This window comes from Lissotriton helveticus, chromosome 6 (assembly GCF_964261635.1).
Source record: "Lissotriton helveticus chromosome 6, aLisHel1.1, whole genome shotgun sequence".
NCBI classification, from domain to species: domain Eukaryota; kingdom Metazoa; phylum Chordata; class Amphibia; order Caudata; family Salamandridae; genus Lissotriton; species Lissotriton helveticus.
In genome coordinates, this window is record NC_136067.1 from 2,105,025,120 (window position 1) to 2,105,044,575 (window position 19,456).

General features: G+C 50.8%; 1 protein-coding gene across 1 annotated transcript in view; it reads left to right on the top strand.

Moving 5' to 3' along the window:
- The window catches only part of LOC144763061 (NACHT, LRR and PYD domains-containing protein 3-like), a 441,280-nt gene that overhangs the window by 254,658 nt on the left and 167,166 nt on the right, over window positions 1–19,456 (top strand). The window contains exon 3 of the mRNA XM_078648366.1: window positions 10,909–10,953. Within this exon, the coding sequence (XP_078504492.1) occupies window positions 10,909–10,953 (45 nt within the window). The remainder of the gene's footprint in view (window positions 1–10,908; window positions 10,954–19,456) is intronic.

A 19,456-nucleotide genomic window follows, 5' to 3' on the forward strand; every position in this document is an offset into this window, starting at 1 on the left:
AACAGCCGACTTAACGCTGTGGCAGACCGCTATTCGCAACACTTCTTGGAGCCACCTCGCCAAAGATCGGAGGCCACGCCCACTCTCGAGGCCACGCCCCCGCGGCAACCACTATTTAAGACGCCGATTTAGGGCGCCAGGTAATTACTGGTTGTTTTGCTGCTGAGGCGGAAAGCCGGGAGCGAGTTCTATTTTTAAAATATTTCTGTGTCACCATTTGTGCTTTTAAAATACTCACTTTGCTGGGAACGAGGGTCCTAAACAGCCGACTTAACGCTGTGGCAGACCGCTATTCGCAACACTTCTTGGCGCCACCTCGCCAAAGATCGGAGGCCACGCCCACTCTCGAGGCCACGCCCCCCCCCCGCGGCAACCACTATTTAAGACGCCGATTTAGGGCGCCAGGTAATTACTGGTTGTTGTGCTCCTGAGGCAGAAAGCCGGGAGCGAGTTCTATTTTTAAAATATTTCAGTGTCACCATTTGTGCTTTTAAAATACTCACTTTGCTGGGAACGAGGGTCCTAAACAGCCGACTTAACGCTATTGCAGACCGCTATTCGCAACACTTCTTGGCGCCACCTCGCCAAAGATCGGAGGCCACGCCCACTCTCGAGGCCACGCCCCCCCGCGGCAACCACTATTTAAGACGCCGATTTAGGGCGCCAGGTAATTACTGGTTGTTGTGCTCCTGAGGCGGAAAGCCGGGAGCGAGTTCTATTTTTAAAATATTTCTGTGTCACCATTTGTGCTTTTAAAATACTCACTTTGCTGGGAACGAGGGTCCTAAACAGCCGACTTAACGCTGTGGCAGACCGCTATTCGCAACACTTCTTGGCGCCACCTCGCCAAAGATCGGAGGCCACGCCCACTCTCGAGGCCACGCCCCCCGCGGCAACCACTATTTAAGACGCCGATTTAGGGCACCAGGTAATTACTGGTTGTTGTGCTCCTGAGGCGGAAAGCCGGGAGCGAGTTCTATTTTTAAAATATTTCTGTGTCACCATTTGTGCTTTTAAAATACTCACTTTGCTGGGAACGAGGGTCCTAAACAGCCGACTTAATGCTGTGGCAGACCGCTATTCGCAACACTTCTTGGCGCCACCTCGCCAAAGATCGGAGGCCACACCCACTCTCGAGGCCACGCCCCTTCAGCCCCCACCTGAGGCTGTATAAAATATGTGCTTCTTCCGGAAGCGCAGCGGGCGCGACGTTGGCGCGCCGAAGGCGCGCCAAAGGTAAGCCCGTCTGCACCCGTCCGCAACCGCACGAGGCCAGGGGCCACTTCCCCTACCCAGCCACCAAGCCAGCCCATTACCAATAGCTCGCACTCCCTTCGGCAACTGAACCAACGCGAGCCACCCTGCCTCCATGCATGGGATCCTTCAATAAAACATTCTGCATGCAGCAGTTGTGGCTTTCATCTCGCCTCTCACGCCCCTATGGAACCCACCACGTACTCCATGCTTCTGCTCAATTGCCGTTCAATTCCCAAACGCTCCACAGAATTACATTTATTATTAGAGGAAATCAACCCTGACATCCTCTTCGCCACAGAAACGTGGCTGCAGGAGCACTCAGGACCTGATCTGGTTCAAGCTCTTCCGCCTGGATTCCAAATACTCCGCCTCGACCGGAAAAAAGGAATTGGAGGTGGCCTGGCAGTGATTCATAAAGCAGACTATGATGTAACTAGCACCCTGGTGCATCTTCCAGACAGTGAATGTCTCCCCTTCTCTATAAAATTTAGCCCCACTCATACTTTTTCCGGTATGCTCATATACCGCCCACCAGGATCCCAAGGCCTATTTCTCTCAAATCATGCGCCGACAGTCGCAAATTTGGCACTTAGCTCAGCCAATTATATGATTCTGGGCGACATTAACATCCACTTGGATGATCAAACCGACCCCTCTGCTAGAGAACTTTTATCGGGCCAACAAGCCCTGGACTTACACCAAAAAGGACATCTCCTAGACCCCATTTTCAGTTCTGCCCCAACCTGCTCGCCAAAAACCCCTCCCCACTGCCCTGGTCTGACCATTTTCTTATCCCATTTACCTGGACCCTTCCCAACTACTCATACCCCAAATCCCCGGCGACTCAGCAGTCACGGAACTGGCAAAAAATCCCCCTACCAGAATGGCAAACCTCCCTACAGTGCACAATACCTCCCAGCTCATCCAACCCTATTCAGGGCAACGATAATTACAACTGATGGATCACCAACTCCTTGGATCTTGCACTCCCTCTGAGTAGCATCCATCCCAAGCGGGGCAATCCTACAGCCCCATGGTACACAAATGATCTTCGGGAGAAAAAACGTGCCTGCAAACGTTTGGAGAGAAAATGGCGTATGGAATACCGCCTAGCAGACAAAGTCAGTCATAGAGCAGCTATCAAAAATTACAAAGTAGACATCCAACGAGCTCAAGCCACATACTTTGAACTAAAGATAAGTAATGCAGCGTCTAAACCTAAAGAGATTTACCACATAGCTAAATCTCTCCTGCAACTTCCGGAGACCCACAAAGATCACAATGACACTCAGACTCATTGTGAGGACATAGCGGAGTTTTTCCATCATAAAATAGAATTCATCTACTCCTCCTTCCCCCCCCCCACCATCTCGGCCAGTGACCTCGCCATCACAGATCCTATGACAGTCCCACTTAGTATCCTCAATAGCCTTCCGGCTCTTGACAAAACTACTCTAGAAAAGCTAATGAGACTAGTCAAATCGGGATCACCTGTTGACCCAGCTCCCCCTAGGGCTCTCACTCAAATAACCAGCCAGATATTACCCACCATTCGAGACTTGCTCAATTCCTCCCTTGATACTGGCATCGTCCCGCCCCTATGGAAGAGAGCTATGGTCAAAGCTCTATTAAAAAAAAACAACCTCGACCAGTCCAACCCTTCTAATTACCGTCCCATCTCCCTCCTGCCTTGGCTCAGCAAACTTCTTGAGAAACACGTCAACTCCGTGTTGGCAGCCCTCCTAGAAACTAACAATATACTGGACCCCACCCAGACGGGCTTTAGGCCTCGCCATGGAACTGAGACTGCCTTGATTGCAGTGACGGAGGAGGCAAGAAGGATCCTGGATGGTGGCGGATCCACGGCCATCGTCCTACTTGACTTGAGTGCCGCCTTCGACACTGTAAATCATGGCATCCTACTCCACCGGCTTGCTATGATAGGGGTGTCAGGAACAGCGCTTACCTGGATAGAATCATTCCTCACAGACAGATCCTTCCGGGTATTCGAAAAGGAGTTCACCTCCTCTAGTAAACCGCTTAATTGTGGAGTGCCTCAGGGCTCCTCCCTGAGTCCAACCCTTTTTAATGTTTACCTCCGTCCTCTAGCTGATGTCGTCCGCCCCTTCGGGGTGAAAATTGTCACCTACGCGGACGACACCCAGCTGGTGGTGGCACTGGACCCCCCCTCTCAACTCTCACCACAGCCTACATAAATGCCTAAAAGCTGTCGCAACCTGGATGTCAGACTCCTGTCTAAAACTTAATGGGGATAAAACAGAGGTAATGCTCCTTGGAAATAACATCACCAAATCCATTGATACCATCTGGCCCCTCTGTCTAGGCAGCCCCCCACAACCCAAAGACCAAATTAAGAGCCTGGGCATCTGGCTCGACCAAAATCTCACTTTCAACTATCAAGCCACGAAACTTGCCGCCACCTGCTTTGGGCTGTTGAGATTACTCCGAAAGATCCTCCCCCTTCTCCCGCTTCATTCAAGACGGATCATGGTCCAAGGACTAATCTTGTCACGTCTTAACTGCGGTAACGCCCTATATCTTGGCGCCCCACAGTCCACCCTCGCCAAACTACAAGTTGTTCAAAACTGCGCGGCAAGAGTCCTGCTGAACCTCCCCCGCCGCTCCTCAGTCAAGGCGAGATTGAAGGACCTTCATTGGCTCCCTGTGCGAGCTAGGATAGAATTCAAGAGCATGTGCGTTGCACAACGCTCTTACTTGGGAACGGGCCCCGCCATAAACCAGCCTTTGGTAGAAGCCTACCACCCTTCCCGGCCCCTCAGATCCGTGACCTCTCACCTCACTTTTGTACCACGCATAAGAAGAGCCAGATGTGGAGGCCGCTCGCTCTTTTACAACCTGGCCAAGATCTGGAATTCCCTTCCCCTTTCAATCAGGTCAGAACCTAACCTACTTACCTTTCGAAAGCTGTTAAAAACGTGGCTTTTTAATAAAACTCCCACCTAACCTCTTCTGTTCCTTACGCTCCCCACTCCCCCCTCCTCTGCTCAACTATCCAGTTTTCTACAGCGCTGGGACGCCCCTGGGTAGCCATCGCGCTCTACAAATTCTCATTCCATTCCATTCCATTCCAATGTCAACAGCCCTACATGCCAAGAACAGATGCATACTGGTAAGTAGCATATTCATTCAATTCTGGTAACATAGTCTGTCATGAGCAAAGCCCTACAGTGGATCTGCTGTCAATAGGGTGCAGCGATTGTAACCCAGCTGTCCAGAACCTGATGGCCACAGTTCAAAAGGTTATGACCTCACTGACCTTGTCAGCATGCGTTTCTCCCCGCCGCACAGCTCCACCTAATAGTGGTCTGCCCTCCTGTTCCCAGGTCCTGAGTTTCAGTCCCTCCTCCACCCACAGGCTCCCGCCTGCACCTCATTCCTGGTGGTCCATTGGAGAATATAGCCAGTCTCTTTCTGTTCTCGGTGGGGCTTATGTATGAGCCCTTGCGACAGTTTTGTGCCGCCATTGCATCAATTTTTGTGACGCATTGGTGGTGTAAAACATGCCTCCTGTTGCGCCCTATTTACAAAGTGACACATCTAAGCAGATGCGTCACTTTGTAAACCCACGTGCTACATTATACCTGCATCAGGTATAATGTATGCAGGGGGCGTTCCGATGCAAGAAAGGATCGTAGAAGTGACGCAGTGAAATCTATAAGATTTCAGTGTGCCACTTCTAGGATGCAAATGCGTCAATATTTTACGCCTACCTCATGACAGGCGTAAGACTGACGCAGGCACATTTAACATGGGACTTGCCCATGTGTAATGATCCATTGCTGGAGTTGCGTCACTATTGTGACACACTCCAGCAAAGCGTAATTTTTGCGCCTACACATGTGTCAGAAGTATCTGTAACTCTTTGCGACATAATGCGTCATACTGTAAATATGACTGACGCATTATTGGTGTCACAAGGAGGGCGCAATGAAAAGTGACACATCGCTGTTTTCACTTTTCATAAATGATGCCCTGTATTTCTTTCTGTTTCCTGTGTTATTTGTATTTCTCTAGTATATTTCTCTTTCTGTGTTATTGCTCTTGTTTTATCCCTGCTTCTGTGCCCTTTCGCTTCTGGGCCATTCTCTGTGTGCCCTTCACATTTTCCGCCCTCACTGCTGCCTGCCCCTGCGGCCCTGCTCCCTCCCAGCGTGGCTTCCCGCCTCCCAGCTGATCAGCACCTTCCACCACTACCTAATGGCGGCCGTTGCTCGGCAGTGCCAAAGGAAAGCCCACTTTCGCCCGTCCACGCTTCAACTGCACCCACTGCTGGAGACCCTGGTTTGTGACACCCACTGCTATAACGCCAGCACCCTCCACACACTCAACGCTGGATGCCCCACCCCCTGCTGCCATCTCACATCTCCCAAGGTCTGTCCACCTGCCACAACATCACCTTCTCCTGCCTCCGCACACCAGACCATTGGCCGCACGACCATCAAGAACTGGACCTGACCACCTGAACTGCGTCCTACTCAACACTCGCTATCTCAGAAGACATGCTGTAGAGATCTAGGACATACTCTACTCCATCACACTGACGTCACCTTCTTCATGGAAACATGAATGAACCCCTCGTCAGCCCCAGACATTTGAATCGCCATTCCCGACAGCTACAAAATCATCCACAAGGCCTGCACCAACCAGCCGGGATGAGGCTTCGCCATGGTACACATAAACACCCTCCGCCTCACAACCAGCTCTGACAACCACTCACCTGACATGGAACATTTCCACCTCCACATCCAGAGCTAGACCAACCCGAACACCACCCTCCTCGGCCCCCTCATCTACAGATCCCACCTCCCCTTAAGCAAAGCCATAGCCGACTTCATCGCTCACCATGCTCTCGCCTAAATGGACTACATCCTCCTCTGCGATCTCAATTTCCACCTGGACATTGTAGTCAACCACAACGCCTCTTCCCTACTGGAGAACCTCACCACCTTCGGACTTAAGCAAGTGGTCACTTTTCGACCCCACTCAGCAGGACACACGCTCAACCCCATCTTCTCCTCCAGCAACAATATCTACGTCAGCCACACCTCAGAGCTACATTGGACCGACTACCACTGCGTCTAATTCTCCTTCACCAAACCCACCGTACACCACCACACCCGCTGCCATCCTCACAGAAGCTGGAACAATGTCACTGATGACCATCTCGCCACCTTTCTCAGAAAAACCCCACCACCGACATCCACGGACGCCAACGCCTCAGCACGCAAACTCCACCGTTGGATCTCTAACTGCGGCGACACACTGTCTCCCCTGAGGAAACCCTCAGGCATGCGGTCCTCCAAGAACAACAAAGAAAACAGTTATACAGGATCGCATCAAAACCATTGCACACAACAGCAAACAACTCTTTGCCGTGGTCAAAGAATTCGCCAAACCCAGCACAGAGACATCAGACATTCCCCCTTCTTAAGACCTCTGCGACAACCTCGCCAGCTACTTCTACCGCAAGACCAAGGAGATCTGCGGCAGCTTCACAACACAGGACCCACCCTTAACCATTGCACCCAATGGCTCCAGACCCCAGCAGAACCTGCCCATCTGGGCCACCCTCACCTCAGATGATACCCACAGAATCATGAAGAGCATCCACTCTGGAGCCCCTTCGGATCTCTGCCCTCACCACATCTTCAACAGATCCATCACCTCCGTCACCCCTGAGATCTGCTGCACCATCAACTGCTCCATTGAGTCCATCATCTTCCTCGAAGACTAGAAACATGCAGAGGTCAACACCTGCGACCCGACGGACCTCAAGAACTACAGACCTATCTCTCTGCTCCCCTTCCCAGCCTAAGTCATTGAGAAGGCCATCAACACCCAACTCTCAGAGTTCATAGGAATGAACTACATCCTGGACTTGAAACCACGGCCACTACAGACAGCATTTGCACCCTCCTCGACCTAGGCGAAATTGCAGCCCTCATCCTACTGGACCTCTCGGCAGCATTCGACACCGCCTCCCATCGCACCCTCTGCACAAGACTCCACACCTCTGGCATCCTCGACAAGACCCTAGAATGGATCTGCTCTATCCTTTCCGGCAAAACATAGTCAGACTTCCACCGTTCTACTCAACCCACAAAGATCTGCTGCAGGGTGCGCCAGGGATCCTCCCTGAGCCCCACCCTCTTCAACATCTGCATGGCCCCGCTTGCAGCCATCGTCAGAAGCCACGGACTTAACATCATCTCCTACGCAGACGACAACCAGATGATTCACTCCCTCACAGATCAACCCACAGCTGCCAATAGCAACTTCCTCAATGGGCTGAAGGCAGTCGCCACCTGGATGAGGGACAGCTACCTCAAGCCCAACTCAGACAAGACTGAAGTCTAGATCCTGGGCTCCACTGTCTCTGCTTCGAATGACTTGTGGTGACCCACGGTGCTCGGAACCCACCACACACACATGGACCACACACGTTACCATGGCATCATCCTGGACTCCTCACTCTTTATGAATCAATGCCCAGCCCTGCCAAGTATCACGCATCAGGTGTGAGACTAACGCATTTCAGTGTGATGATGCGCATCACCTCACTGAAATGGAAAGTCACGCATTCATGGAATAGTGCCTCCTCGGCTGTCAGGCCGTAGCGCTGCTAATCATGCACCAATAATCAATACAGACTGAATGTAAAGCTGAATTTAGCAGTGCGCTTTGCGCGCTGCTTCTGGCAGGCTTCGGGACTGGCGGAGCTAAAGAGCTACATTGTAACAATAGAATGCCCACACGGCACCGCATTCCTGATCGATGACATCAGTGAGAGCGCCGTCGCAAGCCGGTGGTTGTGGGAGGGAGGCTACACTTGTAATGGCAGAGCTTCTTGTCCACGTGGTAAATTGTAATAAAATAAATGAAAATGCAGATCCCTGCGTTCGGCCGGAGCCGACCCAACCCTATCGAGTGCGGTGGCCGCTAGAACTCTCATGTATTCATTACTGAGAGTCACTGAATTATGTCCGGGCAGATGACGTTTGCGGCAGAAGTTGTTGCGGCCTGAGGCAGTCCGTACTGAATTGCCACTTGTCTCCTCTCACAAAGTGAGAAAGTCCCTGCTGTTCAACTAATCCTAGAATAAGTGTGTAATTCCTTGAAATAGGGAAGCAACGCCCTTCAGATGGACACCAAAGAGCAGGGATGGCAGAGGGGCACTTGGCCCGCGGTATGCATATAGGCTCATGGGGCACCGGTTCACAGTAGCAACAAATGTAGTGCACTGCAGCGCACATGGTCGTGTCATTTAAACAACCCTACCCCCAGTCCAAATTAAGTCTTTGGAGCAACGTTTGATAAAGATGGCAGCAGGTGTGAGCACTGAGGTTTTGACACATGACATGACTAGTGTGCACAGCTGTTCCGTGCTCACCCAATTGCTTCATTTGACTTGACAGAGTTTCATCCAAGGCCTTCCAGACATCCCCGCAGGCCACCCGGGCCTTCTCTTGGATCTGTGGTAATGTACCCACCTCCCTCTGCACATTTAGTGGCCTTGCTGATGGGCACTGACCTCATGTCAACCAATATCCCACGCCGCCAATGTGTCTGCCACATTCCAATGGCACCTGACCATTTGCTTGCCTCCAGCATGTTTCGAGCACCAATAAAAATGCCAAGAAAACTGGTTACTAATGGACCCACTGGGGATCGATCAAGGTTTGTCTAGTGGAAATTTTACACAGAAGGGTAATGTGCCGGCTGCAATGCACGAGCATCATGCAGCTCACAGCAGCACCTATAATGAAAATAGGTTATTTGGTTACTGCTTTTGTCAGTAAGATCCTTTTAATAGTTGCAATTTACAAATTAAAATCCTGCTATAATACAGTGAACTAGCCGTCATCAAAGACCTGCATGCATACTGCAGGGTATAAGTTAAAGAGTTAATTTCTCCCCCAATCTTTCATTATCCTAATGTTCTAAAACTGGTTCAGTTGGTTGGAAATCAATTCTTATTAGTGATGACAACCCCCAACCACGGTGGCACATTTTAAGTTTGTGCTTCTTCAGATGAAGCACTCTTATACTATACCCAGTATGAATGACCTATGACTCCTTTCCTACGCCTCTTATGCAACATTTACTATGCACTGCTTTACACACGTATGATTTATTGTCTCCATGTTGGATGTGCAGTGCTATGACACCCTACAATGGTATAAGTAGCTCTAAGAAACAAAACAAAAGCATGTGAGAGAGAGTGGTTATGGAGACTTGAGGGTCACTGTTAAAGGGTGGTAAATTGCAATAGTCTTCATTGCTGGATTTTGCTCACGAGAACGTGTCACTCATAGTTGTTGAAATGTCACTCATAACTACACTGAAATTATGACCATGTCCCAGATAGCAATCTGACACCTTGGCAACTATGAACGCCATCTCGTCTTCCTGCTTCCACACGCTCTTTATGCTTCAGAACATTTTCAAGTAGATCTCTGCCATGTCCAGGAAAACGATCACCCATGCACTCATCAGCAGCAGATTTGGTTGCAGCAACACATTCTATGCCGATACCACCAAAAAGCTCCTAAAGAAACTACGGAACATCTAGAACGTCTCTGCCAGACTCATCCTGAACATCCCCCCGATGCAGCCACATGACACCTACACTGGCTCCTAATCAAAAATCATTAACCTTCAAGCTCCTCAGGCACACCTGCAAAGCCCTCAAACGCTAGACCTACATACGACCCACCAGACATCTCCGCTCCGCCCAACTGGCCCTGGCCACTATCCCATGGATCCGCAAGACAATGGCTGGAGGAAGATGCTTCTCCTATCTCAATGCGAAGACCTAAAACTCCCTGCCTCTCCATATCAGGCAATCACCGGCTCTGTCTCAATTCAGGTAGGACCCCAAGACCTGGCTCTTCAACTAAACTGCAGATCCACCCCCACATCTCCCAGAGCATTGAGACCTTAACGGGTGTGTAGTTGCCCTTTACAAGAAACCTGATTGATTGATGATGGCAGAGCCATCTGAGGCTCAGCCGTCAGAAACCCAGTGGTTCCCAATGCTAAACCAGACAGAGAACCGCAAGCTCAGTGGATGGGGTTCTAGAAACCACAGACCTCTTATGATCATTTAACAGCTGGTCCTCCCCTGCAGCCTTGCTTTTTGTTTTTAACTGATAAGTTGTATACAATATTGGTATATCTTGTTGTAACTCAGCTGCATGTCTAGCATCTGTTCCACAGTGCTCAGGAACGCCTTTCTCGCCTATTTCCTATAACCTGGCATTGATGTGGTATCTGTCCGATGGCTGATGTCCTTGCCTTCACTCATAGGAGGGTAGATCTTGATTAGCCAATTGGTTTTGGCGACTCAAGACCAAAACCCCACCCCCTATCATGTTGAATTAATTGACAACGCCCTGAACCCATCATAATCAATTCTCTGTAATAATCCCTGCCATGTAAATTAACCATTCCTGCACATCCTGACCTAGGTTGTTGTGGCTACTTAAGATCCCACATCAGAGCGACCTAAGAATAATCCATGAAATCACATTAAAGCGTACACTGTTTCTGGGTCACTCTATCTGTCTGTAATTGTCTTGACATTAATAAGTGTCATTTCATTTTCAGTGTTGGATCCTCATGAGGCCCGAGAGGTCCCAGGAGCTACTTCAGGTACGTGACGCTTCCACGCCGATGATGAATAGGACTTTGAACCCAGGGAAGAGAGCTCTTGCTGTGATGGGGCTTGAACTTCAATGTGAAGCATAAAATACTGTAGAGACCTATGTTGTGTACGAAGACTGTGGACAGGAGGCTTTATTTGTGTATGTCGATGATGCTGATGGAAGTGGAGGCTGGGTTTGTCCTTTTCGATGATGCTGAAGGATGTGGAGGCTGGGTTTGTCCTTTTCGATGATGCTGAAGGATGTGGCGGCTGGGTTTGTCCTTGTCGATGATGCTGAAGGATGTGGAGGCTGGGTTTGTTGATGTCCATGATGCTGAAGGATGTGGAGGCTGGGTTTGTGCATGTTGATGATGCTGAAGGATGTGGAGGCTGGGTTTTTGCACGTCGATGATGCTGAAGGATGGGGAGGCTGGGTTTGTGCATGTTGATGATGCTGAAGGATGTGGAGGCTGTTGTTTTGCATGTTGATGATGCTGAAGGATGTGGAGGCTGGGTTTGTGTATGTCGATGATGCCGAAGGATGTGGAGGCTGGGTTTGTCCGTGTCGATGATACTGAAGCATGTGGAGGCTCGGTTTGAGCATGTCAATGATGCTGAAGGATGTGGAAGCTGGGGTTGTGCATGCCGATGATGCTGAAGGATGTGGAGGCTGGAGTTGTGCATGTCGATGATACTGAAGCATGTGGAGGCTGGGTTTGTCCATGTCGATGATGCTGAAGGATGTGGAGGCTGGGTTTGTGTATGTCGATGATAATGAAGCATGTGGAGGCTGGGTTTGTCCATGTCGATGATGCTGAAGGATGTGGAGGCTGGGTTTGTCTATGTCGATGATGCTGAAGGATGTGGAGGCTGGGTTTGTCTCTGTCCATGATGCTGAAGGATGTGGAGGCTGGAGTTGTGCATGTCGATGATACTGAAGCATGTGGAGGCTGGGTTTGTCCATGTCGATGATGCTGAAGGATGTGGAGGCTGGGTTTGTGTATGTCGATGATGCTGAAGCATGTGGGGGCTGGGTTTGTCTATGTCGATGATGCTGAAGGATGTGGAGGCTGGGTTTGTCTATGTCCATGATGCTGAAGGATGTGGAGTCTGGGTTTGTCCGTGTCGATGATACTGAAGCATGTGGAGCTGGGTTTGTCCATGTCGATGATGCTGAAGGATGTGGAGGCTGGGTTTGTCGATGTCCATGATGCTAAAGGATGTGTAGGATGGGTTTGGGCATGGCGATGATGCTGAAGGATGTGGAGGCTGGGTATTTCCATGTCAATGATGCGGAAGGATGTGGTGGATGGAGTTTTGCATGTCTGATGCTGAAGGATGTGGAAGCTGGGTTGGTTTTTGCATGTCGAGGCTGGGTTTGAGCTGATGGAGAGTATTCAAAGACTGAATCTTCCAGGTCTGAGGGCGCAGTTGGTTGAAATGGCTTTGATATAAGAATAGTTCTTTAGGTATATTTAGAATTCAAGAGGGTGCCTCGAGCATCAAGCCTACCACTACTCCTGAGTGGAATGTGGGGCGCCATGTTGCAGGGGATTCTGCACATACACAGAACTATGTGCAAGAAACCAGGAACTCTGTGTATTGGGGTGTACCTCAAAACCCACCTCAGTACCAAGAACCCCAATCCGACTAGCAATAGTGTCTCATTCTTTCTACGTACTACAGCGAAGCTACCAATGATTAGACAACCTAGAACATGCGACTTAGTTCCTCTCAGGAGTAGTGGGAAACAAGAACACTCTTTCGTTCAAACACTCATACTTGTTCACGACGTGAGTAAACAGACACGGTATAGTTTAAAATTTTTATTTTAACTACCGTGCTCTAAGGTGCAGTACCCAAGCCAATACTAGCAGCAAAATGCATAAGAACAATATAACCCACATTGTTACAATTCCATAAAGCAAAAAAGGGGAAATCATATTATAATGACAGTGGAAACAGGACTACTGCGCCTTTACCACCCTCCCCGTGTGAAGAGCTAGTTTATTATATCATAGAAGACCTCTAGGCTTTGCCAGGGGGACCCCATACCTCCAAGATTAGATGCGATTAATTACATCCCCAGACAAAGACCGCTCTTCTTCGTTGGAAAGGTTTTCTCCTAGTCCCCTCTCATACATGTAATGCCATATGAAAAGCACCAGAGTTTCAGTTGTGCAGCTGTGCTTCATGTTATGAATATGGGCGTGGGACTGAACAAAGTGAATCAACAGCATACATTGTTATTCAACCTTGAACACGCTGTGCAGACGAAGAGCACAGTGTACAGCTAGATATGTGAAAGGCAGACAGTTCTGATGTAAAGAAGCGCAAGCAGAGTGTTTACGAGAACAGAACCATGTAGTGTTGTGTGCAAAAAGTGGCAGAATGGCAGCCAAGCGTATGCTAACTTAGCAATGTCCGCAGTTAATCCCCTGTCCTCACTACAGAGACAAAGTATCCCATCCGCCGTATCATAAGTGCATTACAGCCTATGGGACGGGATATCCGCCACATTTGAGACTAAGTATCTCACCCGCCAAACTCTAAATCCAACCTTTAGTCCTAGAATGGATTCAGTTCCTTTTGTAGGACAGAATCCAGATGTTTCTTACGCTGACGTGTCCTCCTTTAGAGGTCTTCCTTGTAGGCTTCCTACGTGCTCTCCATTAGCTCACCCTCATTAACATACATTTTGTTTACTTGGCCAGCTTGGCTTCTCCCCCTCTTTTGCCCTCTTCATGCATGCGGACAATGACACAAGCTCCTCTTCAGGTTTGAAAGTGATTGGGGACTGTTGTCTCTCGCTTTACGGATCGCATGCTGGTAGTTAAACTACAGATTTGTAATCAAAACCATGATCTTTAAGTGATTTATCAGATATGCAGACTGCCAATTAATGCCCCCTGGTCTGGTCACACCTCAGCCTGCAAGCTTGACTTTCCATTCAATGTCCAGTTCCCTCTGGCCCGCGCGTCCTCAGGGCTGCAATGGACTTTTAATTACTGAAGGAACTCTCTAGGAAAATGCATATACCACTCTTAACAAATTATAACTCAATTTACATAAAACCAAAGCAGTGATAAAGACAAAAGGGAGCTTGGTTGCTAACCACAGCCCAGTTGAGAGGGTTGGGGGGTACAAACATCTGGGGGTGACCATTGACTCCCACAGCTTACTGCTGAAGATCTACAGCAGACACTGCAAAGGCTACTCCTGGACTTCAGCTTATATCTCTCTATATAAAACACTAAAGGGCCCCATTACCGACCCTAAACTAAAGGTTCTAGAGTCGAATCTGTTCCTATCAAGCAGCTACGGCTTTGAAGGTCTCCGTGGGAGCCTAGGGAAGCAAACACTCCTGATAAATAGTTACAAAAATATTCCAAAAGATACTTCCTTTACCAAGATATGCGTCACCAGCTCAAGTCCGCCTGGAGTCTGGGATCACTAAGCAAGATGTACCAAGGCAGGAGCTTTCCTAAAATGACGTGTTAAGCTTCGATCCACACAAGAACACCCTCTGAAAGACCTACAACCAGCAGTGACGCACATCTTCCCACATGACGCTGCATGGATGGAGCCCTCACATGTACTCAAGCAGAAGGACTTTGGAACCAGTCACTTTACAGGTTTTTAAAAAGAACTCCTGAATAAAAGCCGGATCTGTGGGTCAGCCGTGATCGGCAGGCACTGACACGACGCACCCCTGGATGGTCCTAAATTCTTACACTTCTTTGCACTTTCAATCCTATATTACCCACGGGATATTCAAGCCTCAGAAAACAAAAATGAATGTCCTCTAGGCTTGACCGCTGTTGCACCTTTATCAGGGTCTGAGCAGCCGCGGTGCGTCCATTGGGGTGTAGGGGCGTAGCCCCACTAAGCCACATGGACGCACCATCGACAAGAGCACAGCAGCACACCAAAAATAATGTTGGAATTGGATTGGAAATAAGCGCCGCAGCACTTCCCGCCGGGAATCCGGGACACACCCGGAGTGCGCAGGGATGGGGGTGGGCTGGCTGGTCTGCTGCAGCTTGATTGACAGTCCACACTCAGCTGCAGCTGGCCAGCAGCAGTACTTCGCATGTGGAATTTTGGGCTGTAACTTGCCCGAGCATGCGCGTTATTAGGCTCACTAAAGTTCCCTTTAGAAAGGGACCAGGGGAGAGTGCTGATTCTCACAACAGCCGGACGCAGCCCCCAGGGTTACAAAGGGCGAGTAGTCAGTGTGTCCCCCTAGCCAATCCTGGTTGGTTGGTTTTGATGACCTCATGACAATTGGCTGGTCCACCGCGCAGAAGGGCAGGCAATCCATTATTGGATGCCGCGCGTGGGTGGTGGCACACTGCCTCAGCCGCACTGCATATGGCCAATCACTGTGTGACTTCATGTGAAGGCATGCAGTGATTGGCCACAGGAGGACGCGCGCGCTGCTGGTGTGACGTTCCTTCCTAATCTAGGCTTGCCTCTTCGTGTGCAGGCAGCAGTCAGCAGACCTCCAGCCTCACCGTCACGAGTTGTTGTCACGGCCCACGGGACCTCGTGGTCAGGCCTGCTCATCGTGGTGCGTGTGAATTCCCTGCTGGCTGGGGCTGCAGTGCTCCGTGCTCCTCAGCTCCTGTGAAAAAGACAAAAAGTAAGATCTAGCGCACATTACATTAGGACGTCGTCGTCTGGTCTGCAAACGAGGACTGACTGAAGTGAAGTTAGAATTTTTGCCAGGCCAGGGCTGTGTGTGTTTTACGTACCTGGCCTGTCTTGTTGTGTAGTGCTGTTGGTGAGTTGTCAATGTCGGGACCTCGTGGTCAGGGCCAGGCAGCACCACATGATATTTGCATCCTTTTCAGCAGGGGGTGTAGTGCTGCCACATTTTACCACATTTACCTCATGACATTTGCACAAATTGCACCTTTTACCACAAGGTGTTGAACACCCACTGGTGATACAGGATCTTGATCCAGTGACCTTACCACACTGACATGTGCCACAGGGGCCTTTACCCCCGGAACATCAATCCTTAGCGAAAAGCATGTATCCCAGAGTGCAGAGAGTGGGGAATAAAACACCTCCTTCCGCCGGCAGCAGTGCTCCCTGCAGGGTGGCAAGTCTTACATGCTTGTAACAGGCTGCAGGTTATAATGAGGTGTAAGGGCTTGTGATATGGACGCGCACAAACACAGGGTGAAGGTGCACCCGCCGAGCTCTAAAGGCTCTGCCACTCTGGCAATGACACGTCCGTGGCGCTTCCTTCAAATCAGGGGGTGGGGTCTCCACGGGCTCCTGGTCTGCGGGTGGCAGGGCAGTGGCCAGGTCAAGGTTCGAGGCCTTGTCACCCTGTGAGGGCCGCAGCCAGGGCATCCGTGACACACTGGCTTTACCCTTCCTACACTCGGGACTTTACCACACGGGCCCCTGCCAGCTCTTACCACACTCCACACACATCACCACCGGGACTTTCACCACAGGGGCAGGAACACTCCCGCCACCCCGGCCTATGGGGCTGGGGTCACCCCTCCCTCATCACACGAGGACCTTATTTTTACCACACGGGTCTCGTATCACAAGACTCCCTACCTGACTCAAATCCTCCTCCAGGGCGGTGCCACCTCTTCTTCTGGGAGCTCTCCTCTTTTGGGGGGAGCGTGAGTGAACTGCGGGGTTCAGGACCTCCGCACCTTAAGAGGGCCCCCGGCAGCCCCTCCGAGGAGAGCGGGCCACCTCTATCTACCCCTCACTGTCCATCTTCTACCTCACTCTGTTCCTCACTCTCCACCCCTCCACATTCCGCACTGTCCTTCTGCACTCCTCTGTCCTTCTTCTCTCTCGTCTGTCCCCCACTGTCTTTCTTCTGCATTTTCTGTCCCTCACTATCCCTCTTCTCCCCTCGCTGTCCTTGTTCTCTGTCCCCCACTGTCCTTCTCCTCTCTCCTCTGCCCTTCTTCTCTCTCCTCTGTCCCTCACTGTCCTCCTTCTCCATCCTCTGTCCCTCACTGTCCTTCTCCTCTGTCCTTCTCTGCCCTTCTTCTCCCTCCTCTGTCCCTCACTGTCCTTCTCCATCCTCTGTCCCTCAATGTCCTTCTCCTCTGTCCTTCTCTGCCCTGCCTCTCCCTCCTCTGTCCCTCACTGTCCTTCTCCATCCTCTGTCCCTCAATGTCCTTCTCCATCCTCTGTCCCTCGCTGTCCTTCTTCTCCATCCTCTGTCCCTTGCGGCAGGTCAGCTCGTCGTGGTGCGTGTGTAGATAGAAATATAGAATACGAATCTAGATCGGATCTGATCCACATTTCCAGGCATCATGATCTCTGGAGTGGATTCCTGGCTGCTCCGTGCTCCTGTGATTGTGAAAAAGTAAGATCCAACTAGCGCACATTAGGAAGTGCAAACGAGGACTGAAGTTCGAATTTTTTCCAGGGCTGTGTTTTACCCTATGTTGTCGTGTGTGGTGGTGAGTTCAGTGACTGGCTACCTGTACTTTCCATAATGGTCTTTAGTGGCCGCTGCAATGAATGGCCAGGTCTGCCTTTGGTTGTTGAATCTCAGTACTGCCTGAGATCATTGAGGTGACGTCCTACCTTACTAACAGGCCAGTGAATTAATTAAACTGGCCTATTTAAGCCCATTAATGCCCCAGCCATTGACGCTTTTTAGCAACTGGGGGCCTGTGTGCATTGCTGTTGGTGGGTCTGTTTGTGTGGATATTTGTTTGTCTGCTCCTCTGTGTGCTTGGGTATGGGCAAGTTTGTACTCTGTTAGTTAAACGTGTCCGCTTTTTGAGTGTGTATTAAGCCATGCTTTCTTGCTAAATAATTGTGTTCATGTTTTTTTTAATTTAACCCGTGGGCTGTTCCAACTGCTCACAAGCAGATGTACAATACAATTATAATTCAAATATACATAGGCACCTTCACATTTACTTCAAGTCAAGTCAAGTCAGAATTTATATAGCGCACTACATACCCATAGGGTCTCAAGGCGCTTGAGGAAGGAGGGGAGGTTTACTTATCGAATATCCATGTTTTAAGTTGTTTTCTGAAGGCTAGGTGATTTTGAGTAAGGCGTAGGTGGGTGGGTAGGGAATTCCAGGTCTTGGCCGCTAAGTAGGAGAAGGATCTTCCTACCATGGTGGCTTTGTGGATGCGCGGAACAGCGGCGAGGGCTTGGTTGGACGAACGCAGCTGGCGGGTGGGGGTGTAAAAGGAAAGGCGCGTGTTGAGACAATCAGGTCCAAGTTCGTATAGGGCTTTGTGTGCGTGGGTGAGGAGACGGAACGTTATTCTCTTGTTGACGGGGAGCCAGTGAAGATCTTTCAGGTGAGCGGAAATATGGTCTGTGCGGGGGATGTCTAGTATGAGTCTGGCTGAAGCATTTTGGATGCGTTGGAGTTTTTTCTGTAGTTTCGCGGTGGAACCGGCGTAAAGCGTGTTTCCGTAGGCCAGACGGCTTGTGACCAGTTCGTGGATGACCGTTTTTCTTGTTTCGGTGGGGATCCAGTGAAATTTTTTTTTGAGCATGCGTAGGATGTTGAAGCATGAAGAAGAGACGGCGTTGACTTGTCTGGTCATCGAGAGTGAGGAGTTCAGGGTGATGCCCAGGTTCCGTGCGTGGTCCGTCGGTATGGGGGCATTTCCAAGGGCCGTTGGCCACCAAGAATCGTCCCAGGCGGAAGGGGATGAGCCTAAGATGAGGACTTCCGTTTTGTCCGAGTTCAGTTTCAGACGGCTGTGCTTCATCCACTCGGCTACTTCTTTCATCCCTTCGTGTAGGTTGGTTTTGGCGGTGGTTGGGTCTTTGGTGAGTGAGAGGATCAGCTGAGTGTCATCAGCGTAGGAGATGATGTTGAGGTTGTGTTGACGTGCGATGGTTGCGAGGGGGCTCATGTAGACGTTGAAGAGGGTGGGGCTGAGTGATGATCCTTGCGGGACGCCGCATATGACTTCGGTGGCCTCTGACTTAAAAGGGGAGAGGCGGGGGGCGTGGCTTGGAGGGCGAAGATGGCGGTCGCAGCTTAGAGGAGCTCCCGCCGGCCCGAACATTATCCGATTATTATCCTGGCCCCCGAGCCCCGCAAACTGCCCTACCTGTGCTGGGAGTGTTCCGGGTGGCACCGAGACCTGTCCGGTGTGCCGCCCCGCTTCATCAGCAGCTCCAGTGATCCACGATTGTTGGCGACGCGGTGCGGCCTACTGTCCACGAGTGGAGCCGGGGCCTCAATTTTCAGGACCCGGGGCCGACGGCCAGTGGTCGGGCCGGTCGGGGGGATTCCCCGCCCAGAAGCATCGGCGCCGGAGCTCACGAGACCCACTGGGGGTACCTGGGAAGTCAGAGGCTGCACCGGGGTGTTCCTGGGACGGAGTGGGGGCACCGCGGCCTGTGTGGACCCCGGGCGACCGGGGCCTCGAGTTTCGCGACCCCTGGCCGGTCCGAGCCAGAGGGACCGGGGGTCGCTGAGGCTTGCTCCTAGTGCCGGTGTGACACCTACTGTGCGCGGCGACCGCTGACCACGT